This window comes from Peromyscus maniculatus, chromosome 3 (genome assembly GCF_049852395.1).
Source record: "Peromyscus maniculatus bairdii isolate BWxNUB_F1_BW_parent chromosome 3, HU_Pman_BW_mat_3.1, whole genome shotgun sequence".
NCBI classification, from domain to species: domain Eukaryota; kingdom Metazoa; phylum Chordata; class Mammalia; order Rodentia; family Cricetidae; genus Peromyscus; species Peromyscus maniculatus.
Window position 1 is genome coordinate 152747525 of NC_134854.1, and position 27437 is coordinate 152774961.

Genomic DNA, 27437 nt, shown 5'->3' on the forward strand with positions numbered 1-27437 from the left:
TCTCTCTCTGAATTCACAGTACAAGCTTATGCTGTTTTGGTAGTTATAATCTACTTGTTGAAGCAATCAGTTAGCACTGACTTCAGGATGGAAGTTTAGAAGGCTAAAAACTTTGGTAAGCAGATAGAAGCAAAGTAGCTCTGTTCATTAAATATTTTGCAATAACAGAATAGTTCTATATAGGTGCAGGCATATGGAGAGCCACTGCCATTTGTGTGATAGCTACTGATCACTTCATCTGTATCTAGTGTAACTGAATTTATAATGCTATTACAATTATTTTTCCTTGCATTTTAATTGAGAAACTGAAAATTCAAAACAATTGTGGGCATTGATATCCAATCCATCCAATAATTCTGTGCTGCTGATTTTTCACTTATCTGGTATTAGTAGAGTTAGTTTATTTATTTATTTATTTATTTATTTATTTATTTATTTATTTATTCATTCATTCATTCATTTATTGCATTGTTTAATGTTGATTAATTTAGCTATACAGATGGTTTATGGCTTTATTCAGTACACTTGTAGGTCCTGGCTTGGTAGTCTGTTTGTCGTAACTACTAACTGATTCCTTATGCTGTTCACAAATGAGTATTAGAAAAGCTGTGATTATAAATGCCAGGACACATGGGGTGGTTATGGTCACAAGAAACCTCAAAATAGAGTTCTTTTCAGTTTTCGTAAGAGCTGTAAAGTTTACCATATTTCAGTTTTGTGAAAGCTTCACCTTAAGACAAAAGAACCAAGAGGTGTGAAGCTGGCCAGGACCAGTCAGTCTTCCCAATGAAAACAATGAGTCAACCCATCCTTCCCTGAGGGCTGGTGGCTACTAAAAGTGTCCCTCACCTCAGCCTCAGACAGGAAGACTGATTTGCACTGTGAAGTGATAATGCCACCAAGGTCTGAAGGTCCCACTGGAAGGTTTGAATGTGTGACCAGACATATGTGTCTCAACATAAAGGAACAGGAAGTTGTGGTTTCACAAACACAGGCTTTTAGAGCAAAGAAGTCAGAAAAATAAATATACATTTGGGTGTGTATATGTGGGATTTTGCCACAAAAACAATAAATTTACAAGACAAAATTCAAGAAAGCAGAAAATTTCTTCAAGAATCGAACATTACTGTTTCATTAGTAGGTTGAAATGAATTTTAGCATTTTCTGTTTTGTGTTGCACATTGGTCAAAGAATCACAGTGGAATTGTCAGTCAATTTGATCTGAAGTGGCTCTGTTTTCTCATGCTATTTATGTTCACTAATAATTTACATTTTTCTAGAATTTAGAGCTTGGTTGTACAGAACTCAGAGGAAGCTGCTGCTTTTTAGCTTTAAAGTTATTGACATCCTCTGTCTCTGTCCAAAACCAGAAAATTACCCAATGTGTGGTCAGTTTTTGTTAGCTATTCCCCTTCTTCATCAAGTGAACTGGTAGGCACCTCATCTCCTGTTCATGCTTTGGTCACAATAATGAACAAAACAGGTCTGGAGTTCTTGCTCACAGACTTTGCATGATGTTAGAGGAAGCAAACAGTATGTAGAAAGCACAAAGAAGCGTGTCCTGTGCTTGCTTAGACCCCCCAGTAAAGATGACTTCCTCTCAGCAGAGATAAGGATGTAAAAAGAACCATTCGTGTTTCCATGAGCAGTGTGATACAACCCCCAACTCTCATCTAGGGCAACTGTGAATTTTCAGGAGCAGCACTGGCTCACTGCTGAAGTTCTCTCAGTTCTTTGTGTTGGTTCATGGACCATCCTATTCTGTCTTCCAAACATCTTCACTCTTTGACAAGGTCAGGTAGAAAACCTAGCATATCCTGTGGCTGAGAGAAGCTTCTGCATTCTAGAAAGCTCAAAAAAAAAAAAAAAAAAAAAAAAAAAAAAAAAAAAAACCCTGTTATTTTGAAATCTAAGAGCTTCTCGCTATTTTCCTGATTGCAATTATTCCAACCCTAGGGAGTATTTGACACACTTAATGACGTTGTGGGGAAAAAACGGTTTGAAGATTCAGTGTTTTGCTCAAATTTATGTAGTAAGGAAAGATTGGAGTCGTGTACTACAAATAATAATGTTGAATGTTGAATGCAAGTTTACCATCCTATTGGCCAGTTATGATTAAAAACTTTGTGAAACTTGGGCTCACACATTAATCCAATCACTTGTGAGGCCAATGTGGTGAGACCTGTCTTAAACAAACAAGGAAAACGTAAAACAAAACAAAAAGCTGTTTGTGTGTCTGTATATCTTGTTAAAACTTCACAGGAATCTTGGAGGAAAAGTGCAATTCTGTTTTGCTGTGCTCAAAGACTTTGTGAATGATCTGACTTACCTAAAGTCACAGGAGCTTGTAGGCTTTTCCACTCAAGTCTCTCTAGCTCCCAGATCCATACTTTGTGGCAAGCTAAAACCCAGGCTATATTTATTTTGTCTTAAGGTGTGTGTGTGTGTGTGTGTGTGTGTGTGTGTGTGTGTGTGTGTGTGTAGACAAGAGATAGAAGGATGCCCCAGGATGTGGGAATGGAGATAAAAATGACTAACTAGAGTTATTCTGGAAGCATCCACATTGAACTCAATAAACTTGTCTCACACTGTTAAGATAAAATAATGTCTGTGAACTGTTTCAAGAGACATCTGGTATACAATAATGGTAGAGTTGTGTAATGACTCAGAGATATCAGGGTTTAAGAACCATGAAGTGGACCTGTGAGATGTCTCCATTGGTAAAAGCCCTGGCCACAAACCTGATGACCTCCCCAAATTTGATCCATGGAACCCAAAATGGAAGAAAAGAACTAACTAATTCCCAAAGTTGTCCTCTTATCCTCACTTGCAACTCATGGCATGCATGCATTCAATCTCACAAACACTCATTAGACACAATAATAATAAATTTAAAAGTTTTTTTAAGTCTACAAAAGGAATAATGTAAAAAAAAAAAAAAAAACACAACCAGAAACTGGCCATGTAAGACAGAGACAGCATAAACTAGTGGTGAGGACAGGAGCAAATTGTGAAACAGTTAGGAGGAAGTATTGGAGGTGGGAGCTAAGGAATGGCTATTAAGGGGGCTAAAGCTATCACATAGCAAAGTAATTAGCATCTGGATCTACAACATTCCAACATTTCCACTTCAATGTAGTTTTCAATCAGTGATCAGTAAATCACTCTTTGCTGACAAAGCTTCTTTGCAGGAATTCTCATCACAAATCCATGGGCAAAACTCTTGCAAGAAAAATTTACCTTATCTTAGCTTCAAAACATAAACAGTTGGGATTATTTTCACATACAGCTGGTAGACTATAAATGAACTAGAGGGTGTATGGTAATCAATATTAGAGTTCCTTAAATGTCTATCTCCTTTGATCACATGACTTCATGCATAAAATGTCTAAGTATGTTCTAAAGTATAGCCCATATAGTTTTTAAATTAACAATGAAATAGTGTAAATAGTTTAAATATTCAACAGTAAGAGATTATCTAATTACTTAATTTGTACTGTATAGAATTGATTAATAATTATATATCTTTAAAAATCTTATAGATCAATATTTATAAAATGAAAAAATGCTTATTATTTATTAGAAAAGTTGAAGTAGAAACATGGTGTTAAATTGGTGTGGTGGTATACAGCTAAACTCCCAGCACTGAAGAGACTGAGTCAAGAGGACTCAGAGTTTGAGGCCAGTCTGGGCTACATAATAGGTATGATATAACAATCGCTATATCAAACAAAAGAAAAAACATCAAAAACTCAAAACAAAACAACCAAAAGTCTTAGTCTGTTAATCAGTGGTAGAGTATTTGCTGAGCATGCATAATATCTTAGGTATGACATCTGAGCACCATGAAAACATCAGCCAGAAGACCACTCCAAATGGAAAGACATTAACATCCACTTTAAACATTCTCTATGATAAAAAGCTAGAAGAGCATACAGTAAGAATTTTATAGTGGAAATGTGAGTGCTTAAAAGTAATTCCTAAAACACATTTAACTCTAATAAACATAATTCAAAAACAGAAAGTAATTTTAATTTTTTTTTCAAATAGTAATGCAAGAAAATATTCAATCAACCTAATACAAAATTAGGATTGAAGGAACTTCAGTAATCTTTTACTAGTATTTTTGAAAAAGACACTTACTGTTTTTTCTTTCTAGCAGATACATTTATCTTCTCGGTCTTCAAATATCAATTATGGACATGATTTGCAGCATCTGACATGGTAGCTTGGTTCTTTCCTATCCGTCAGCATCACCTTTCATCATGCAATTTCCTCTTTTCTCTTTGGTCAAGAGGAGGGGCAGAAAATCATGAGCTTGAACATCACTCAAAGGTGATTCAGTTCTGCCTTTTCTCTTGGAGCCTTGAGAGGATACAGAACAGAAAACACCAACCTGTCCCCCAATTGGGGATCAATTCCTTCAGCAATAATTATTTCGGGTTGAAACACAGGTAACAGCTGCTTTTATTATTTTTCAATCACATGATCTTATGTTATCTAGAGAATTTCAGATGGTGTGACCTGAGAGCAGGATAAACGGGGACGCCTTGTTGGTTATGTGTGATCTGGTTGACTCTGACAGCATGTGAAAACTGGAGTTCTGCACTGGTTTTCTTTCTGAGTGTTCTGTGACTTCTGCTGTGTGCTGAAAAAAAAAATAATAATGTAAAGGGTTCTATGGAGTTCATTACTCTTTCACTGGATCAAATGTTTATATATTATCCATCTTGAAGAAGTCATAATTGGAGCCAGGTAAGGTGGCTCAATGTACTTGCTACACAAGCCAGACTGACCACCTGCGTTAAATCCATGGGACCCTCATAAAGTGGAATGAGAGGACTCACTCTGTAAAGTTATCCTCTGGACACATGCACCATGGCTCAAGTACCCTCACCCTCAACAGCAATAATAATAAGTAATGATTTTGAAAAAGAATTCTGTAACAGAAAGATTCCTTTCTCCCAAGAAATAAGGCAAAATATAAGTAATTTCAGAAAACTTCATGAATTAAAAAAATAGAGAATGCTGTCACATGTGAAGCTTGTTTTTCATATTATCTGCTGGCTGTCATCTCAGTTATTAATGTCAGGGGTAAGGTAAGTTACAAATATTTACTATTCAGTAATACATTGATATCTATTATCAGATTGGATCCCTTATGGGCATTAACTGATGATTGCTGCATAGTGACAGAATTTATTTTCATATAGGTGTCTCTGGCAACATCATATACTAGAATATAATATGTGAAGTAATCATGTACATGGAATGATTTGAAATTAAAACTTCTGGTTGTACCCTGCTATGCCCCTCTATTGCTCTCACACCTCACCCCTGCAATACCCCTTTCTACTTTCCTGGTTGCTGCAGTCACTCCAGGTTCTGTAGCATGTCTGAAGCCTTAAAGCAAGGAGCATCAGATGTGAGAAAACATGTAATATTTGTCTTTTTGAGTCAAGGTTACCCCCACTCAGTAGGGTATTCTCTAGTTTCATGCATTTATCAGGCTTGACTCTGGAGAATAATGTGTAGGATGTGACTGAGTAGAGAGGTTGGACATCTCAGGAGAGATATTTTTGTATTTCCAGCCCAAAATGTTAATCAGCAGCAGTATTAAATTTCATATATTGTTTCAAGGCTTTGTCTAGGAAACTGATTGACATGCATGATGGAAAAGACTATAAGAACATTTTTGCATTCATGTGTTTATCAAAACATGTTAATAATTATAAGCAAAATTTTTCTTTATTCAGAAAACTGATTTTTTTATTTCAATTGATAGTTTAAAAGTATTTCAATGGTTTGTTGTAGTACCAATTTTGGCTAACATTTTATATATGTGTTCTGTCAATATTACAATGACTTATTAGTAAATTTTTAATCCTTTCTGTATCTCCTAATAATAAGTTCTGAGGCCATTAGATGTATAAATGGAAAAAATCTTCAAAGATTTCTCACCTCCAGCAGAAAACATGGTCATTCCATGTGATTGAGGGTGTTTGGATCATTAGGGGAATGAATCAGACTCTACTCCTTCCCACCCCACTGCAGCATCAGATCCAGGTACCTTCCTAAATGTGGACATTTTAAAGTTTTCTTTAGAAATCACTCAAGGGCAGATTTTAACACAGACCATACTTCATTTACTCCCACGATGGGTGATGAAGAGATTACTTACACAACTGTGAGATTCCATAAGTCTTCAGGGTTGCAGAATCGAGGAAGGGCTGATGAGAAGCAAGGGCCCAGAGAAGCTGGCCACAGAGGTAAGTGTTTAAACATCTAAATTCACCTATTTTTGATGCATCAAAAACTTCTAATTTTGAAAACAATATCCTATCGGCTGCCATTAGAAACAATATCTCTACTTTTGGAGGTTTGTTTTCTTTTTTAAGACATTGTTTCTCCTTCTAATAGCCTTGGCTGTCCCAAAACTCCCTTTGTAGACTAGGCTGGCCTTAAACTCAAAGTGATTCTGCTGCCTCTGTTTCCCAAGTGCTTGGATTAAAGGCATGTACCATCATGCCTGGCTAAAATCTGCTTCATTTGCTTTGCTTTGCTTTGCTTTTTTTTTTTTTTTTTTCCTCCGGAGAATTGCCTGGGAAGTTCGAAGCAAGGTTTCTCTGTGTAGCCTTGGCTGTCCTGAAACATACTCTGTAGAACAGGCTGGCTTCAAACTCAGAGATCTCCTGCCTTTGCCTGCCTAGCATGGTGATTAAAGGTGTGTGCCATCACCACTCAGCAATAATCCTATTTCTAGGTGTTAGCTAGAAACCAAAGAAAGCCGGATGGTCAGATCAGAATGATGGGAGCCTGTAAGAAAAAGTTATTGAGAATGGTGAAGTGAATATATTCTGTCAAATTTCAGAAACAATTAAGAAATTTTTTTTTAATTTCATGAAGAAGAATTCTGAAACTTTTAAAAGTAACACACTAGAATCTGAAGAAACACCAAGTGTGTTTAGAGAAATAAAATCTTAAGGAAATGAAAAGTATTCCTTATAAACAAAACATTTATTCTAACAAAAGGTGTTTTTATTGTCTTAAGTATTTCTCAACATCTACTGCATGACAGAGTCTCTTCCTGGGAAGAAGCTGCAGAGGAAGAGAGGGGATGACAGATGGTAGTGGGGATGGGGGTCACTAAACCACATTATGCTTTTGCAGAATAATTAAGTTTACTAATGAAAACTTTCTATTCTTTTTCTGCTCACTCTTCCTATAATGTCACAAATGAACCCTAAACTTAACTTCTTTGACATACTGATAGTCAGAAGCTTGACTTTCAGATTCCCAACACCTCAGATACATAAAGATGTTTTGTATTATCTAGAGAAAAATATAACTTATATAAATAAAAAATCAAGAGTTCACTTCTAAGCTCCTTTATGTATGACCCTGAATACAAGTCAGCTCCAGAAGTGCCATGGTTCCCTACAGTTCTCAAGAACATCCATCCCTCTTCCTTTCCTCCTCATCCTCAGTTATGCTCCCTTGGTGGACTGCTCGCTCCAGTTTGGGATCATCTACCCGAACTGTCTGTGCCTCCAGTGCTTTCTGAAGGATGCACTTTTGATCCTGTAGAACTGGGTGAGGGATATGTGCCTGTCATACAGCTATTTCTAGACTGAGTCAGGAGGATTAAAAATACAAGACCAAAGGTGAAAAAAGTTTGATATCCTGTGAAAATATGCACATGTAAGATTTCAAAAATGGGTGCAATATAATCTTGAAGGCAATGTTCATTAAGTTTGTATGACAGAATTCTGTAAAATTTTAGAGACTAATATCCCATCATCTCCATGCTATACAAAATTATAATTAGTATTGGGACTTGCTTTTTTAATGGTGATTATTTTCTTAATTTGAGAATCTTCAGTCCCTTGGCGCTTCATTGTGATACCTCTGGGAGTCCTTTGTTCCATTCTGCTGGTGACAGTTGCCGTGTTGGTGACATACAGTGAGTAACTGGTATATATTTTCTTTGCCTTTCTGCCTAAGTAATAACTTCAGTCACTTATTATGCAGTTTTCACACTCTGCCCATTGTCCTGCCTATAATCAGGGGATGTGCCACATAGCTCTGCACTTAGAACATACACACACACACACACACACACACACACACACACACACACACACACACACACATATATATATATATATATATATATATATATATATATATATATATGTTTTTCAAGAGCCAGAGTTTCTCTGTGTAGTTTTAAGTTTTAGTGCCTGTCCTGGATCTTGCTGTGAAGACCAGGCTGGCCTGGAACTCACAGATATCTGCCTGCCTCTGCTTCCTGAGTGTCGGAATCAAAGGCTTGAGCCACCACCGCCCAGCTGTTAGGGTGTTTTTAATCCTGGCACACTACAGTGTCCCTTCCTCTTACATACCTATTTCATTAACTTTGGGGCTGTTGAGAGCTTTTGTGGTTTCTCATTCGTGGTCATGTACATTCTGAGAACTTGGTGATAGTTTGCCTTCTGAGCTGAAGAGATTGTGAATCATAGGTAAACATTCTGTGAGAAACAGCTGTGCAAAAGAAATGATGACCTTCTTTTCATTTTCCTTAGTCTGTAATGAGGACATGGTTGTGTTAAAAGACTCAATATGTACAGAGACCTTAACACTTCAGCCTTATTAGATTCCTTTACCTCTTTAGAAGAAATCACTCCCAGAATGTGCTAAAATATAGCTATGTACCAGGATATTACGCTTTCCATCTAGTATTTGAGAATTGTGCCATTTCTTTATGTTTCTTAATTCACATTTTCAGTGGATGTTATAGGTTGACTGAATTCTTTAATTAGATATCTATTTGTAAGTTTTTTGCTGAGAAAAATCAAAGGAATTGGAAGGCAATGTGCTTCCACCATAATTTAATTCTGCTTTATCATTTACTTTATACAGAAGTTTCTGGTAGAGGAAAATTAATGTTTCCATTTCTTTAATGAGTTAATTGAGGTGTTATTTTCTAAATGGCAAAATAGCAATTGAAGTAATAATATATGTTGTCAACATGTGGGCATTTCTTATACATTAAATTTCAATATTTAGTATTTGTAACCATTTTTGAAGTATATCTTTTGTTAATTTTAGTTTTTCAATATAGTCAAGAAAACCATGAACTACAGAAAAATCTAAACAACCCCAGTCAAAGGAATACCACCATGCAAAATAACAGCTGCTTAAATGAAACTTTGAGAAATAAGTCTACATGGTGTGATGACTTCAAACATCAGAAGGAACCAGACACTCTCAATAGAAAACAGAACAGATGCTGTGGGAAAACTAAGGTTGTTTTAGATTGTGTACAGCACACAGGTAAGGAGGGGATATTGAATAAAGAATTGCATTGTTCTGTATTGATTCCTCTCCAGAAGATTTGAAGTCCAGTTAGCAGCTAACAATGCTGGTGATCCCTGAGCTAATGGGTAGGGTTTCTTTGTCTCATGGAGGATCCGGGAACCCTGGAAATCCCTGTGTGGATTAGGAAAATATTAGTCTAGAGCCATCCCGTCTCCACTGCTTCTAGGGGATGGAGCTCAGTCAGCACAGCTGAGAACTCAGGTCGTTTTCATGAGAGGTCAAATCTGAGTCCCAATTTCTTTTGTTGACAGAATGTGGGATTTTCCAGTAAGAGAGTTTTTACAAAATTCTTAGGGTGAAATGGACTTAAAGCATTTACATGGATGCAGTCATAAAAATAAGTGTATGTGTGTGATTTCCTTCTGCCTTGGTATCAAAAAGCTGGCCTGTTTGTGACCATAGTGAAGCTCACTGCAGCACACATGGGAGCTTCACCATGGTGCCCACACTGGTGAATCTCTGTCACTGAATGACACAGAGATGAAAATATCAAGTGTTACAAGGAAACTTTCTTTCCTTGCATCGTGACTGCTTAACATTAATTGACACAGTTTATCATTCATTATTAAGAATTTTTTTTCAAAAGTTAATGTACACAAAGAACTCTTGAATATGATCTCACTGTGCATGATAGCAGGGATTGACAATCTTCATTATTCAAGGACTAATAATATCTTTAAAAATGGAAAATTTTAGAATGTGTGACAGAGAAAAAGAGGAAGTCCCCAAATAGTCATTGAGGCATCTCAGACCCATCAAAAATGTTTTATATTATTATTTTATAATAAAATAACTACCATCTCTAAGTGGCAGCATGATTCTGCAATGCTTGTGATTAAAACACTGAGACAGGAGGACTGCAAATTTGAGGACAGTCTAGGTGTCCAGCAAATTCCAAGCCACATTGAACTGCAGAGTGATGATACCTCTTCTCAGAAAAACAAGGGTTGGACATAAAGGTTTGTTAATAAAGGATGGGTGTCCCCAGCACAGACCAAACAAATAAAACTTCTTGAGATATGGTAGCTATGTAAACTACACATGTTTTAATGTATTCAAATTTGATACTTTGGACATGTGGGTGTACCCTTGAAGGCAAGAGAACAGGAAATCACCATCAAAAGCTTCCTTGGATGTCTCTTATAACTATTAAGGTAAGAGCATCTAACATAGACCACAGTACAGCTGTATGTGTACAGTAGCATGTAGGCCACTGTGGACAGAGTGCATCACTGCAGACCTAGTATTGCATCATGCATGTAACTGCCTCTGAGCAGCAGGTGCTCATTTCCCCTCCCTCCAGCCCCTGGGATCTTACAAACCTCTTCTTCTTAGAACTGGGCTGTGCTGTAAGCCTCATCTGAGTGAAATAAAAAAGTATGGTCCTGGCCCTAGTTTGTCACTCTTTGCATTCTATCTTCAAGTTCATCCACGCTTCTCTGAAAGTCTTTCTTGTAGACTTCTGAGAAAGGGAAGTTATTGCAAAGGCTCTGCTGTCTCATTAGTAATGAATCAGCTCATAACAGGACACTTAGTCCTGACAATTAGTGAGCAGCAGTCAGGAGACATCTGGAAGACTCTTACTACACAGTTGGTCACTTAGGTCAGGATTTCTCTTTAGGGGGTTAGATGTGAAAATGGTTTCATTCTGTAGCCCAGGCTGCCTTGGAACTCACCATATATAGCCAAGGCTGGCCTGGAATTCACTGCTTAACTAGGCTGACCTCAAACTCGAGGTGAACCTCATGCCTCAGCCTATGGAGTGCTGGGCTTGTAGGCAGACATAAGTCATCATGCCCGGTTGGATTTCTTCCCTGTCAAGGAAAAATAGTAATCCTTTGTGTGTATATGATACATTTTCTCTATTGATCATCCATAATAAGCACTTAAATTTCATCCACAGCTCTATTATGAACAGTGCTGCATAGAACATGGGTATGCAGGGGTCTCAGGATTCTAGTGTCTCGATTTTTGACAGCTGTGAGATTTCACTTAGTTATAGATGTGTAATAAATACATTCTTCTGTAGCACAAATCCTAATAGGTCTTATAATAGAAACCCAGAGACATATATTAAGGTAAATGCTGAAAGATCAGAGGAAACAAGCCACAGCCACTTCTCACCTCACCAACTCCTCAGCCAAAAGGGGAAGACCTTGTCTCCAGGAATCCTCAGACTGAATGCCCCTGAGTCTTATCGCCACTTGCCTTATATTCTTTTCTCTGCCCAGCCATATCTCTTCGTGTCTCAACCTTCCTAGTGCTGGGATTAAAGGCATGTGACTCCCAGGTACTGGGATTAAGGGTGTGAGCCATCACTGCCTGGCTCTGTTTCTCTTTTAGATTGGATTGATCTCTTGTAGTCCAGGGTGGCCTTGAACTCACAGACATCCATCTGCCTCTGCCTATAGAGATAGGATTAAAGGTGTGTGCCACCACTGCCTGGCCTCTATGGCTAACTCTGTGACTAGCTCTTCCCTAGATCTTCAGACAAGCATATACAAAATATCACCATAGTCCTAATAATAGAATGATAGAAAAAAAATTTCACCATTGTCTTATCTGTTGTAGGGAAGCGTTTTGATGGACACTTGTTCTGCTGCGGCATAAAATGTTATTATTTCATCATGGACATGGACCATAAACACTGGAGTGGATGTAAACAGACCTGCCAGGACTGCAGCTTATCCCTTTTGAAGATAGATGATGATGATGAACCGGTACCATAGATTCTTACATGCTTCTTTATTCTTAGACTCCTTCTCTAACCCTTGATAGTGAAATATTGAGCCCAGATATTTTTTTTAAAAAAGAGTCCTTCAGCTGTATGTGTTTTTCCTGTAATTCAAGGAAAAATCATACAGTAAGAGTTTTCTAGTCCACTCCTTCCTGCTTCCTATTTAGTGTTAGGACACAGGGTGTTATAAGGAGACTCATTACTAAGGAGACAGTCCTGTCTTTTCAATATCCTCCCTTTGCCAGGAATCTGTGAAAGAATCCTGGAGAGAAGCATATTTTACCTGAATAAGTTTAGTCCTTTGGTATAGCACATCTTGTGACTGACAGTTATGTATCTCCATAGAGTGTCAACTGCACCAAGAGAGGCCACGGTCTAGGGTTGCGCTTCAGAACCCAGAAGTGAGATTGTCTGAGATGAGTAACTGGATGACAATAGAGAAAGTAACTGAGCTCTGGGCCAATCTGCAAAATGGAAATTATATAAGAACCGGGAATTAAACAGTTTTTCCTGTTAGTTGATTTTCACTGAATCTGCCCATAATATTTACTTTTTAATATTCTTATATTTTATAAAAAAATCTATCTTTAGAAATGAACATTTAAAGGGAAGCAAGTGGCCAGGATCCTGACATTAACTGTTTAGTATTGTTACTAAAAAGTTTCTTCAAATACATAGAGGGTATTTTTCTAGAGAAATGGTTAAATAATCAGCTTGAAAACTTTATCATTTAGAATATGATGCACAATTTCTTCACCAATTCAATACATCTGAATAATTATAGCATAAAAAAATTTTAATGTCAAGTAATGATATAATTTTTCATTTGATACAGTAAACATGGGTAAATTTAAACTTATATCATAAAATATAGTCAGTAATTTTATTAGGTATCATTCCACTCATGTGTCACATGTAAGACACACTCTTTACTTCCAAGTATCTCACACTTCCTCAAGTTCTGTCACTTTTGATCTAAGTAACAGCATGGCTTCATTGCTGAAACATGGAGGATAGCACACAGCTTTTGCAGAGGCCTTGGACTTATCACCTGGATTAATTAGGTTTTTAGATAGGGAGGTCTCTTAAGTTGAACACTTCCCACATGCCTCTGTGGTCTTCTAAAATGTGTATTTGAATAATTTCATAAAGTGTTGGGCTTACTTAAGGAGCCAGGGTCTGAAGCTGGGAGACTGAGTTCAATGTCTACATTGGCTACACATTAATACTTTCTCTGAGAAACACGGTCACAAATCATTTCATGAATCCAGTATCTCTAGCCACCTGAAGTTTTCATTTTAAATAACTTAAGTAACTGTCATCAGTTTTGACATAAATGAGCTACTACTGGGAAACCACTTTAAAAATGAACTTGGAGGGACTGAAGGGCTGGAGGACAGGACAGCAGAGAACTGACTTAAGAATAGCTAGGACCTGTTATCCTGTTATTTTCTCACCAGACAGACATTTTATCACAATATGTGTTATTTCCCTTACAGAAGTTCTTACAATCCCAGCTTACTACAAACGGATACTGGATTGGATTAAAATATAATGGAAGCAAAGGGGAATGGCAATGGATTGGTGATGTCCCATCTAAACTGTGAGTTTCCTGAACCCTCACACTCTAACACTGGTGCACAGTTGTGAGGAAGGTTGCAAAGGCTTTTCTCTCATTTCACATGGCTTTCCTCATTTTCTATGGAGCTCACAGGTCAGGACAAGATGCATAAGACAGTGTTTGAGCAAGTGTTAGACAGGGAAGAGGAATGGTTTAGAAGCTGACTGCTAGTGACGTAATACTGAACACAGCTCAGGGTTGTATGTTCTAAGATGCAGAGGACACAAAAAAAAACAAAAGCCTAAGATCATGTGAAGTAACTTGATCATCATGAAAGATATTATGAGTGTATCTTAAACATACACTTTACTTGTTTCTGTAGTTACCTTATTTAATTGTTAATTTATAAATATAAAAACACATTAATATATGCATATGCATATTTTTCATTTTAAGGGTGCTGTAGTCTATAAGCTCTAACTTTGTTCATTTCTGACTTGGTTGAAAACTCTTCATTGATTTTCATTATTAATACCATTTCTTTTTTTTTTTTTTTTTGTTTTTTTTTTGTTTTTTGAGACAGGGTTTCTCTGTGTAGCTTTGCGCCTTTCCTGGAACTCACTTGGTAGCCCAGGCTGGCCTCGAACTCACAGAGATCCGCCTGGCTCTGCCTCCCGAGTGCTGGGATTAAAGGCGTGCGCCACCACCGCCCGGCTAATACCATTTCTTAAAAAAAAAAAAAAAAAAAAAAAAATATATATATATATATATATATATATATATATATAATAAAATATGAACATATCATCCCCTACTTGCCCTCTCAACCTTCCCCTGACTGTACCCTAATGTGTTCCCATCTAACTCATGTTTTCTTAGGTGATGCTGTCCACTGGTGAATGTTTGTAGGCCATTCACTGGAACAAGGATACTTCCCAGTGGCCACATATTTATAAAGAACGTGTCTCCCATTTCCAGTAGCAGTCGACTAACAATACCATCTCCCTAAGAGATAGAGGGCCCCTCCCCAAACTGCTGGAGTTTTGGCTGGCTTGTTCTTGTTCAGGTCTCATATAGGTGACCACAGCTGCTGGGGTTTGTGAGTGGGAAAGCCTTGTCATGTCCACATTGCAGGATTTCACAGAGGTTTTCCTATCATCAGGCTCTTACATTTTTCCCACTTTCTCTTCCTTGTTGTTCCCTGAGTCTTGGGATGGTGTTGAAGGGGATGGAATTGATGAAAATGTCCCCATAGGGCTAAACACATTTTCTCTTCTCTTCTGAACTTTGACTAGTTCTGCTGCTCTGCACTGATTACAGACTACTGAAAAAGAAGCTTCTCTGACCAAGTTCAAGAGCAGTTCACGTCTAGGCCATAAACACATGTACTGAGAGTACAGTTTGACTACATGCCCACTTATCAAAATGATTGTAGCAGTTTCCACCCTAAGGCCCTTGACCTCCACAATCATTGGCTTTTGATTTGGATTACAATACCTGTGGGAGCCCGTTCTGGGGTTCCTCGTGGCTTTACCCAGCAGGTCCTCATAGAGAGGATGATCAGGACCATGAGCCTGAGTGCAGGTGTCTGAGATGGTCTGCACTTGGCTGTGCTGGGGGAAGAGGTCTTTTGCTCCACCCCTTGGCGTCTCTATAAAAACCCTGGAACAGAGACAGTCCGGGCCCGTTGGAATAGGTTCCAGGTCCTCTCGAGGCTATCCTTTATTTTCTATCTGTTTATCTCCGCAAGATTCTCCGCTATAAATCCTTCTATCTAATATTTCCTGCTGCTCGCACTCAAGAAAACTCTGGGAAGCTGTGGGGGTGGTGGGTAAACGCCCCACAGAATGGCGCCGTGAACAGGGACTAAAGAAAAAAAGGGACTAAAGAAAAAGGGAAAAAAGGGGACTAAAGAAAAAGTAATAGGGACTAAAGATAAAGGAAAATAATAGTTTTATTACAGAGTTTTTGGTGAAAGTGCTGAGTCAGCCCTGCCAGTGGAAAGGCATGCCAGTGTTATGAAAAAATATATATTTCTTATATATATTTTTTGGTGAGGCAGGGGTTTTATTCTCGAGAGAAAAGGAAAGCGGACTGGAAGGATGTCCGATGCTGCAGCGAAATTCTCTTCTGTCAAAATTTTCTATCTTCTATCCCTTTCTCAATTTCTATCTGTGATAAGTATAAGGTATAGGGTAGTAATATAGTTTAGGAAAAACTTAGAAGTGTAAGATTGTGTAGGAAAAAATAAGTAAGGCAACTAGACCGAAAAACTCTTCAATTTTCTAACTTTGGGGGCTTTGAAAGCAAACTGGGGAAAAAAATCTTTCTTTGGGCTTTTCGGGTAGTAAAAAAAGCTCTTTGAGCTTATGGGGAAGAAAAAGTTTCCTATGGAAGCTTTTGACCTGGGGACAGCTGAAATGCTAAGTCCAAGCGGCAGGAGAAAGTGTTTTCTCCCTGAGGCAAAAATGGGGGTGTGAGAAGTCAAAGTTTAAAGTTGGGAAGTTTTGGGAAAAGTTGGTCTTTCTCCTGGGGAAAAAAAAATCTTTCTCTTAAACTCTAAAGCTTGTCTTGAAAAATTTGGGGGGAAAAAAAAAAAACTCTCTAAAAAGCCTTAATCTTTCTCTCTTAAGAAACTTAGAAACTAAAGCCTTTAACTTGCTCAGAAGGACAAAAATTAGAATCATGTGAAGATATTAGTATGGGAATCACCTGTGATTAGCTCTAAGGGAAAACAACAAACCTCTTAAGACAGCAAAACCTAAGTTCTTTCAAGCTTTAACAATCCTCCCTGCAATGCAGGAGGCAGGAACAAGTTTCTAAAAACCTCTTCTAAGCTCTGTCTCTTCAAGCTAGTAAAAGACAGTGGGTCAGAGTACCCTGAGGGAGACGCTTGGGGAGAGTAAGGGTAAAGAGCTACAGAGAGCCCAAGAGGGCAGGAAACTTTACCTGAGAAAAGCAAAAAAGCTAAGCTTTTTGGTTACAGCCATCAAGGATTTTGTTTGAGTGAGCATTTCAGAATGAAATTAGGTGCTCCTAATCATCCTAATGCAAAGATCCCCTGAAGCAATGCAAACTGTTAGCATTGTATCCTCGCTTCTGACCAAAAACCCAGAGGCGACTGGCCAGCGTCTCTGAGTTGGAGTGCATTTCGGGGATACTGGGGTTCCTGCATTGTAAACATCCTGGAGCACCGAGTTGAGGCAGGAAGGTGCAGGATGCAGGGGAAGACTGCTAATGAACAAACAAAACTAAAGCCAGTGGGAACGGCACAGTTTTCCACTTTCCTACAAGTCCTGGGTTGATAGGTCCACAATGGCAAAAAGAAATCTGAGAAAAGCTTTCCTATCAGAGTAAGGACCTTTCTGGGAAAACAGTAAAGCTGAACTGGGTCTGAAGCAGTCATGCTGCCGAGTCAGAACGCTGTCTCGGGAAAGAGCCCAGCCTGGACAAAACAGAACTATCCAGGAGTAAAGCTTTCTTTTCTGTCAGAGAAAGCACTTCTTTGAGACAAGCTTTGTTTCAACTGACTCCTGGTGAGATGAGGGAGTGTAGACCTGAGGGGTGATTGCCTCTGGCATAAGCTCTGTCCTTTAGCACCCAGACAAGCAAAAACAACCCACTGGGGGACTGGGCCAGGTGAAGGCCTGATGAGGCAAAGCACCTGCCCTAATGGGAGTTTAGAGATGGCAAAAGCCTCCCTTGTTAGATTTTCAGTGTGTACGCAAACCACACAGACCCCGAAAACAAAGGGACAAAAAACCCCTACCTTCAGTAGCAGGGAAAGCCGCCGCTGTAGTGTCGGAAACTGTTTCTGTGGTAGAGGGGATAAACTGAGACCAAACTGGGAACTGTCTGGGAGAAAGACTCTGAAGAAACAGAGGGGACAGATTCCTCCCCAGAAAATGCATGACCTAACAAAGCTGCTAGAATTTGAGGCAGATTCAGGGGGAGAAAAAAAAAAGCCCCTACCTCCAAAGGCAGCTAGCAGAGGTACAGAGCCGCAGACAGATACCCTGAAGCTCTGCATCTGGTGGGGGGGGGGGGAGGAACAAGCAAAATGAAAATAAGATCAGTGGGAGAAAATCTCTGAAAGAGCTATGGAAAAGCTGTTGTAAATGATCTTGTTTTTCACTGACTGGCTAAAACAAACATAAGCCCCGAGGAAAGTTGCTATCAGAAATGCCAGCCTCAATGTACGCTAACGAGGCAGGTGCAGTTCTGATTTGGGGGCCAGTGTCTGATGAAGGAGAGACACTTGTTGAAGCCAGCTGAGAGACCAGAAACCTCCCAATGTCCCATAGCTGAAAATGTAAAATGCTTGTTCAAATCTCCCATTGCAAAAGCAAAAAACTTTGTTCAAACCTCCCGGGCAAGAATTTGTAAGCAAGTCTGGTAAAAAAGAACTTAGAAGTTGACTCTCAAACCCGATAAGAAATATGGGAAATGATATAAGGGACTGATATAAGGGACTGATATGGGACTGATATTATTATGGACTGATAAGGAAAATGCATTCTGGGAAAGGTAGTTTTTCTGCTAAAGATGGCAACATTGACCTGAAACACTTTTGTCAGCTCGAAAATACGTTCATGGTAAACTTAAAATACAGCCTTTAAAAGAAGAAGGAAAGTCATCTAAGTCTAAGTATCAATTCCAATGAAAGACTGAAAGGATACGGAACTAGGTGCTTCGCGGTTTGGGGCTCCATTGGTAAAATGCCTTATTTACCCTAATAGCTGTGAAAATTTTTACGGTAGTTGGATGACAAAAAGCTACCTATAAGAGCAAACAAGCCACTTTAAAATCCTTAAAACAAGGGAAAGCAGTTTATACACTGAATGTTGTCTTAGATATGAAGAAACTTATGTTGAAATTTAAAAAGTTCTTTGCCTTTTGAACAAACTGCCTACAATGAGTAATTCCTTTGCAAATCTAATAAGGAGACAAAGAAACAGGCATTCAAAAAAGAAATGACTGCTTTATAGATGGGAAACAAACTTCAGAAAATCTAGTCTTACAAAATAGTTGCTTTACCTGAAAGTTCCTTATAAGAAATCAATGCTAAATATCACCGCTGCTAATAACATCAGGAGTTAAAGCTAATGAAGTGAAAATACTAAATCCTGAAACTAAAGTGAAATGGAAAGATCCATGCTCGGGATTATGGAAGGGTCCCGATCCTGTGTTAATATGGGGTCGAGAATATGTTTGTGTTTTTTCACAAGAGGAGAATAAAGCTCGGTGGTTACCGGAGCGTCTGGTAAGGAGCTTGGAACTAAGAAAAGTCAGCTCCAATGACATTTCCTATAAAGGAACCAGAATGAAAGTGGCTCAATTAGTATTTCTGAGGTTTGTCACTGGTTAAATGCAAACAGTAAGGAAATAGAGTTCGGAGCTGTGCCGCTTTTGGCTTTACTAGCTCCTTTAGAAAAATACCTTATATCACCTAATAGCTGTGCAGTATTGGCGAAGAGCTTTACAGCAGCTAAATACAGTAATTTCACCCTCAGCGTAAAGTTTTTCAGTAGAACAAACCAAAAGTACTGCTGTGATAGAAACGTTTGTTTGAATTGAAGTTCTTAGGGGAGCTATTATGAATTGGGGTGAAGGGATAGCCTCTAGTTAAAAACTGTTTACCGCTGACAGTGCATCTCTGCCAGTTCGAAAAGGCCCACTCACAACTTTGGGGTGTGGCTTTGTCCTAAGAATGTTACAATCCCCTAGCAACAAGTATCACAATTCTATAATGACAACACTCACTAAATCCCAGTGCTTTATAACAAAGCTAACTATAAACTGTAAACTTTAGAAATGATGTACGTACTTCCTGTCTAGTTAAGAGAATCTTTCTGATAGAGATGGTGATAATAATTAAGATTAAGAAGTAGAAAGACGAATATAAGATATGTGAGTTTGTAAAAATTCTGTCTTGTTAGATCTGTGTTAAGAAATCTTTAGGTGTTTGCTAAGTTAGATATATGCTAATGGTAACCTATATAAGTTTATAAAATAGATCTATAGAGTTCCTTTAAGAATATAAGCTTGTAAGAAGTATCTAAGGTAGTCTTAAGACATGTAGTAATAAGCTTGTAAGATGCTAGTTGTAAATGTAAGTTTAAAATAAGAAATAAGATAAGTATATAAGAATATGAAATATATTTGCTAAAATAGTTCTATAGTTTCCTTAAAGTATAAATAAGTAGATGTTAATGTTATATGTGAGTTTGTAAAAATGTGTAAATGTTGAATGAGTTTATGCTTAAGCACATGTTATGTGGGTTTGTAAAGTGTAAATGTTAAGTGTGAGTCTATTCTTAATGTATATGGTGAAAACACCTGAGACACAGGAGATAGTGTCCTAGTAGACTGCAAAGTAGACAGTCTGAATGGTTTCAAAAGCTCCAGAAGCCACTAAGAAGCTAATAATGGCGGATGCCAGAACCAGCACAAGGCATCCACAGCTGAGATCCGTGGAATATCAACACAGCACAGAAAAACCTGAGCTAACAGCAAAAGCTGTGCGGTTTAAAATATTACTATAACTAAAAAGGTCTGTCTGTGAGAACAAAAGTTGTAGAGATGCTTGTTTGAATAAAAATTACTAACTGCAAAAAGTTTTGTTTGAAAAACGTCTCTTCATATTTGGAAGTGAAAGCCTGGTACCAGAATTTATTTCTTGTTTGAACTTTTTGAACTTAAAATGAGATAAATTACAAAAAGATTTTGGTTTTGGATTTCTTCAAATTTGGAAGGCTAGTACCAATATTTATCATTTGAATTTTGGTACTTAAATGAAATGAACAATAGAGATTTCATTGCAATGGGACAATTTTGAGCTTACTTATAGTAATGACCTAGGAACAGTTTTCTGAAATTGGGTTAAAAATGGAACTGTTTAAATGAAGAAATGTATTTCTACTTAGAATCAAGATGCAATTTTGTGTATGCATATATGCTTTATTAACTGGAGATTTATGAATTGTTTTGTGGAACTGTTTATGTAAAAATGGAATTATTTATGGAACTGGTTTTGTGTTACAAATGGAACTGTTTAAACAGAAAAGTTTGGGTTTTCTAACTAGGGTTGAGATTTTGCTTAAAATTATAAAGAAAAGGGAGAGTTAATATTCCTTAGTCTATTTAATTTAAATTGTTGTTTGAGTGGATTAATGTCATGTTTTGTTAGTAAGAAATGCAAATGGGGTATACTAAGAGACTACTTTTAAAGTGTGTAAAGAGTTTTATTAAGAAACTGCTTTTGGATGCTTTGCTAAGTTTTCAAAGTATTAATGGTTAGATCAAAAATATTGCTTTTCAATATGGGTTTGTAGAAATTGTATAAGTTTGGGTTCCTCTAACTAGGTTTGAGTTTTTGTTTAAAAATCATAAAGAAAAGGAGGAGTTATGAGATTGAATTATGTTCACAGAAACCTATTGATATTAATGCACCCTGGTTTTGTGGAGTTAAGGAAATGTTTAAGTTTGATGTGAATACATCGAAGTTTTTCCTATGTTCTGTTAACAAGAAAAATGACTGAGTTAAAGTTGTAAGACGGAGAAAATTGTTAACTATATATAGCACCATATATGCTAATTCAAATGGCTCTGTTAAGAGTTTGCTTTGAGTTGTAAGATTGAGAGAATTGTGACTATGTATAGCAATATTTATGTTAACCTGTTAATGGTAATGATGAAGCTAAGGGATTTTTTAAGTTTGTAGTTGCCTTAAGAGTTTTTGGTTTAGAAAGGGCTTGAGGCAGCTAAGACTGCTGTAGTCACCTTGGACCTAATTCAAAAGAGAAATGCCATCTATATAATCCTCTACTCCCATACTGGGAGGTGTAACAGCTATGGAGATTGCTGTAAGCCATTAATAGTTATTTTTTTATATATTAAGAAGGGGGGACCTGTGGGAGCCCGTTCTGGGGTTCCTCGTGGCTTTACCCAGCAGGTCCTCATAGAGAGGATGATCAGGACCACGGGCCTGAGTGCAGGTGTCTGAGATGGTCTGCACTTGGCTGTGCTGGGGGAAGAGGTCTTTTGCTCCACCCCTTGGCGTCTCTATAAAAACCCTGGACCAGAGACAGTCCGGGCCAGTTGGAATAGGTTCCAGGCCCTCTCGAGGCTATCCTTTATTTTCTATCTGTTTATCTCTGCAAGATTCTCCGCTATAAATCCTTCTATCTAATATTTCCTGCTGCTCGCACTCAAGAAAACTCTGGGAAGCTGTGGGGGTGGTGGGTAAATGCCCCACAAATACCAAACTTGATATCACTGATATAGTAAAGGTCTCAACTCTAATAAGAAAACACTTAGTTATCCTACAACGATGGTACCGCTGGGCACAATTGCCTAGCAGGTCAGTATTGAAGAATGCAGGCTTCAGTGCTGAGTAAAACCATTCATATCTTTTCTCCCCTAGTAGCCTGCAAATCACCTTCTCATCCTTTGAAAAATAGTTCAAGGAAAGAAGTTTCCTGATCCATTTGAAACTGATTTCTCAATGTTCTGACATCACAATGTGTGGTGTCTTAGCAATCAGGTCTTACTATGTAGTTATGTTTAGTAACCAAAAGTAATGGCAATATGCTATGCTGGTGTGGAGACCTCTGTAGTCTCTCTGAGCAATAATTCCTCTGGATGTATCCCCTGCTTTATACTTTGATTTTCATTTAATAATGCATGTCTTCTGTGGTTCTAACTCTTTTTATGGTTACATTTTCATTTTCAATTTCGTTTTTCAATTGAATATATTTTGATCATATTTCCCACCCTCTAACACCTCCCACAACCTCCTCACCTCCCTACCCACCTAAAGTCAAGTTTTTTCTTCCTCTCCATAAACAGAACAAAAGTGAAAATAGAATTTAAAAAAAACCAATCAGATAAAAAATATTAACACACACACATGAACCCAAAACCACCAAAGGGACAAAGAGTCTACTTGGTGTTGTCATCTGCAAGCTTATTAACTAGTGTGTGTCCATGAGGCATTTTATAAACCCTTAGTTTTGGTTAATCCACCTTTCATCCTCTCCTGTTCTTTATCCCCAGCATATTGACATTTGATGTTTTAAGTCTCAGAATTGCTCCCTCTATTTTCATATCACACATTACCATTCCTCCTGCTTGTTGATGATTTTAGAAATACTAATATTGAAATTTCTATCACAGGAATTCTGTATTTGTCCAAAAATAACATTGGTGCGTGTGTGTGTGTGTGTGTGTGTGTGTGTGTGTGTGTGTATTTAAAAACAATGTTTGTTATCCAACTCCTAGAACATGACCATTCAAAAACAAACAAAAACCAACAAATACTGTTCTCTTTTGGGGGGGTTGTCCTTTTTTTCTATTTTTAAAATTTATTGCTGAGGGTTGCTGGTGCAGGCCATTAGTCCCAGCACTTGGTGGCAGAAGCAGGCAGCTCTCTGTGAGTTGAAGGCAAACATTATCCACAATGTGAGTTCTAGGACAGGCAGAGTTCTTATACAGAGAAACCTGTCTCAAAAAACCAAAAGTAATTAATTAATTAATTTTTTCCAGGCCAGTCACAGTCTTCCTTCCTTCCTTCCTCTCCTCCCTTTTCCTCCCACCCTCTAGTCCACTATTGTTTTCTCTTTGAAAAGGGCAGGTCTCCCATGACATACCAGCCAGCCATGGTATATCAAGTTGCAGTAAGACTAGGCACCTCCTCTCCTATTGAGGCTGGAGGAGGCAACCCAGTATGAAGAAGGGTCCCTCTTTTTGAACACTGTGAAGTACACTGTTACTGCTTTAATAAGAAGCTGAACAGTCAATAGCTAGGCAGTATTCCCAGACACAAAGGACACTGGGAAGAAGGGAGGAGACACAATGAGGCATCAGCAAACAGAGAGGGAATAGGCATGCAGGAGGAGAAGTAAAGCCATGAGTCATGTGGCAACATGTACATGAATATAAATGGGTTAAGTAAGCGCTAGTAAGAAACAAACCTAAACTATCAGCTGAGCTTTCATAATAGATAATAAGTCTCTGTGTCATTGTTGGGGAGCTGGTAGCCAAAAGGAAAAGTCCATTTACAGGTCCCAAAAGCAGGTAACAGAGTCAGAGAAAGCCCCTGCTCTCACTGTTAGGAGATCCACATGAAAACCAATCTACACAACTGTCACATATATACAGTCGGCTTAGGTCAGTTCCATCCAGACTCCCTGGTTTTTGGTTCATTCTCTGAGTCCCTATGTGCTCAGGTTAATTGATTCTGGGGTTTTCTTGTAGCACTCTGGCTCTCACAATCATTCTTCCCCTCTTCTACAGGATTCGCCGAGGTCTTCCTGAGGTTTGACTGTGTGTCACTTCATGTTTCCAGCTGTTGCTGGGTGAACCCTCTCTGGTGGAAATTAGGCTAGGCAACAATTTATGAGTGTAGCAGAATATTATTATGAATCATTTCATTGACTTTTTTTTTACCAGTAATGTTCAGTCTTTCCTAGATTTCTGGGCTGTCTGGCCTCTGATTTCCAGGCAGTGTCAGGGGTAGGCTCCTCTCATGGTATGGGTCTCAAGCTTGACTAGTCACTGATTGTATATTCCCATAATTTCTACACCACCTTTACCCTAGTATCTCTTTGTTGGTAGGGCAAACTGTAGATTGAAGATTTTGCAGCTGGGTTGAGGGTGGCAATCCATCCACTGGATGTCTTACCTAGTTAAAGGACATGGCCTGTTCAGATTCTGTTTCTCCCATTGTTGGGAATGTTAGATTGGGTCACCCTCCTAGAATCCTGGGAGTTTCCATTGCACTAGGTTTCTAGCTCATCCCAGAGATGACACTCATTCCAGTAGTCTTTCCCTGGACTCTCTTCCTCCATATTCACCCACCTGACCCCTCCTGTTCCCATGCCCAACCTCCCCAATCCAGAACCCTCCTCATTCCACCCACAATGTCTACTCTAGTTCCCCTTCACAATTAGATTCATTGACCCTGCCCCCCCTTGAGCCCTCTTTGTTACTTAGCTTCACTGGGTCTTGGGATTGTAGCATGGCTATCGTTTTGTTTATAGCTAATATCCACCTATAAGTGAGTACACACCATGTTTGTCTTTCTGGGTCTGGGTTACCTCACTCAGAATGATCTTTTCTAGTTCCTTCCAATTGGTGGCAACTTTCATGGTGCCATTGTTTTTAACAGCTCCTTAATATTCCATTGTGTAAATGGACCACATTTTCTTTATCCATTCTGCTTTTGATGGATGTCTAGGTTGTTTCTAGTTTATGGCTGTTAATATTCTGACCTGCCCCTTGGAAACCAATGTTAGTATTCTGACCAACCCCATGGTACTGACCTGGGCCCTGATGGAAAACGTCATTCTAAGGAAAAACTCCTCCCCCTTTCTCTCTCTCTCTTCCACCTTTCTCTTCTATGAGATGTGCTCTTTCTCTCACTCTCACTCTTTCTTCTTCTTCTTCTTCTTCTTCTTCTTCTTCTTCTTCTTCTTCTTCTTCTTCTCCTTCATCTTCTCCTTCTTTCTTTTTTCTCTCTCTTTCCTATCTTTCTCTTCATCTCTTTATTATAATAAACTCTCCACATAGATGCAGTGTCTGGGTTGCAAATTATTTGCCCCCCCCACCTCCGCTGCTGCATCTGCCGAGACCACCACTGCATTTCCTCTGTTTGTTTCCCTGTACACTTTGAATACTCTTGAGGGTCCCCCCCACATGCAATAACTCATAACAATGGCTATTATAAATGATGCTGCTATGAATGTAGTTGAGCAAATGTCCTTGTGGTAGAATGGAGCATCCTTTAGATATATGCCCAAGAGTGGAATAGCTGCTCTTGAGGTAGGTTGGTTACCAGTTTTCTGAGAAACAACCATGTCACTTCTCAAAACTTCTCAAAGTTCTCAAAGCTGCGTAAGTTTTCACTCTCACCAGAAATGGAGGAGTTAATTATAATTTCAGTTACCTTTTATAACATTTAAAAATCATTTTAATTTTAATTTTGTTGTTTTTAGATAGAGATTCATGTTTCCCAGCCTGGCTTTGAACACTGATCCTTGTGTTTCCAACTTGCAGATGCTGGGACTACTGGGCAGGTGTGACTGTGCCTGTCCTGTTCTTTGTCTCTTGAAAGATATCAACTATTCTTATTTTACAAGGGTTAGATGGTAATCCTAATATATGAAGTTGTATGCATTGAATGTACTGTTTCTGCTGGATTTTTTTCATGATGTCATTTTCTTTGAGGCATTTACTAAATTTCTTCTTCATTGGCTGCAGAAACTATCTGAAGCATGGTATTCACAGTGGTAACTGTCTCAGGAATCTTTTCTTCAGTGCCTGGGAATAACATAGGTCTGGTCACTTCTGCTTGAATGTGGCCCAGCCAGTGCAGACAGCTAGGTTCCAAATCTTCAGGAAAATAATTTCCTTTGTCTCCTCTAAAGACACTTTCAAGTAGGTTGTTACATAGGTGGTCAGAGGACAGATAGTCTTACAAGATGTTTTAATATATTCAAAGCACACAGATTATTATTGTTGTGATAAGTTTTGTTTTTTTCTATTTGAAGTATTATTTCATACAGACTAGCCCCACTTCTGCATCTACCTCCTAAGTGCCAGGATGGATGCTGTTTTCCACTATGATTGACCACAGAGTTAGTGAATTTCTTTACAGCCTACAGCACCATACAGAGTCAGAGATGGGCAAGTGGGAGCGTTTGGAGTGAGATGCCAGTGGCTGAGAGGAAGCCTGCATCCAGGTTAAAATATCTTTGTAGACCCTGACTATGCTACCGAACTATCCCATGATGACGGTGTGATTACTAGGGCCAGAACTCAGGATTGAGTATAAAAGCCTGGTGTTGAGAAGATTTCTTTCACCACCAGAAGAATTTCCTCTAGTGGAAAGATGCAGTATCTTGGACATCTGTTTCAATGTCAGGTTCTAGTGGACCTAATGAGCAGCTATGAGATTAACAATGGGCAGTTATTAAAATTTGAAACTTATATTGATGTGATGTAGGCCATGATTTTAAAAACAATTTTTATTGACCAAAATATACTGATTATAGAATTAATTGTGTTTTACTAAAAGTTTTTTGTTTTCTCTAAACTCATTAAAAAAAAAGGTCTTGGGCCAGTGACACAGATCAGTGGATAGAAGCCATTGCTACCAAACCTGACAACCTGAGTTCAGACTTCAGATACACAGAGTAGAAGAAGAAAAGTGACTCCTTCAACTACCCTCTAACTACAGATGTGCTGTGACATGGGAACACACATGCATACATTCACACAAAAATAAATAAGTGTAATAAAAGTAAAAGTGTTCTCTTGATCACAATTCAATTCCGTATATATTCCATATTGTTAATTTTCCATCTTCAAGTAAATTTAATTTTCAGTATCACTAAAATGTCATTTTACACTAAAGTTTATTTCCTATGATGCTCTTTGGAATAAAGACATTTTAAAAACAAGAAAAAAATAAATCTATGTAGCACACAAGACAGGGTTTCTTGGCTTGGGCAACAAAGTGAGATTTAACCAGGCAAGACTGATGAGAATCTGTATAAAAGAAGATAAAACAGGGAAGGAATTCCACCAAACTCCATGGGCTGTGATATCAAATGGATAAACTTGAAAAAAAGGTCATCATTTGTTGAGCCCTGTATTCAAGCAAGGTAGAAATAGTGTGTTTAAATTAACCATAGGAACAGCAAGAGAAGATAAATGAATTTAATTGGCCTCTGGAGTATAGACAGAACAGGTAAG

General features: G+C 38.3%; 1 protein-coding gene across 1 annotated transcript in view; it reads left to right on the top strand.

Moving 5' to 3' along the window:
* Positions 1–4331: 4331 nt before the first annotated feature.
* Positions 4332–27437, top strand: part of LOC102924096 (uncharacterized) — a 51530-nt gene continuing 28424 nt past the window's right edge. The window contains exons 1-6 of the mRNA XM_076566115.1: positions 4332–4454; positions 6106–6269; positions 7874–7963; positions 9112–9336; positions 11953–12101; positions 13618–13721. Coding sequence (XP_076422230.1) covers positions 6158–6269; positions 7874–7963; positions 9112–9336; positions 11953–12101; positions 13618–13721 — 680 coding nt within the window. The 5' untranslated portion in view covers positions 4332–4454; positions 6106–6157. The remainder of the gene's footprint in view (positions 4455–6105; positions 6270–7873; positions 7964–9111; positions 9337–11952; positions 12102–13617; positions 13722–27437) is intronic.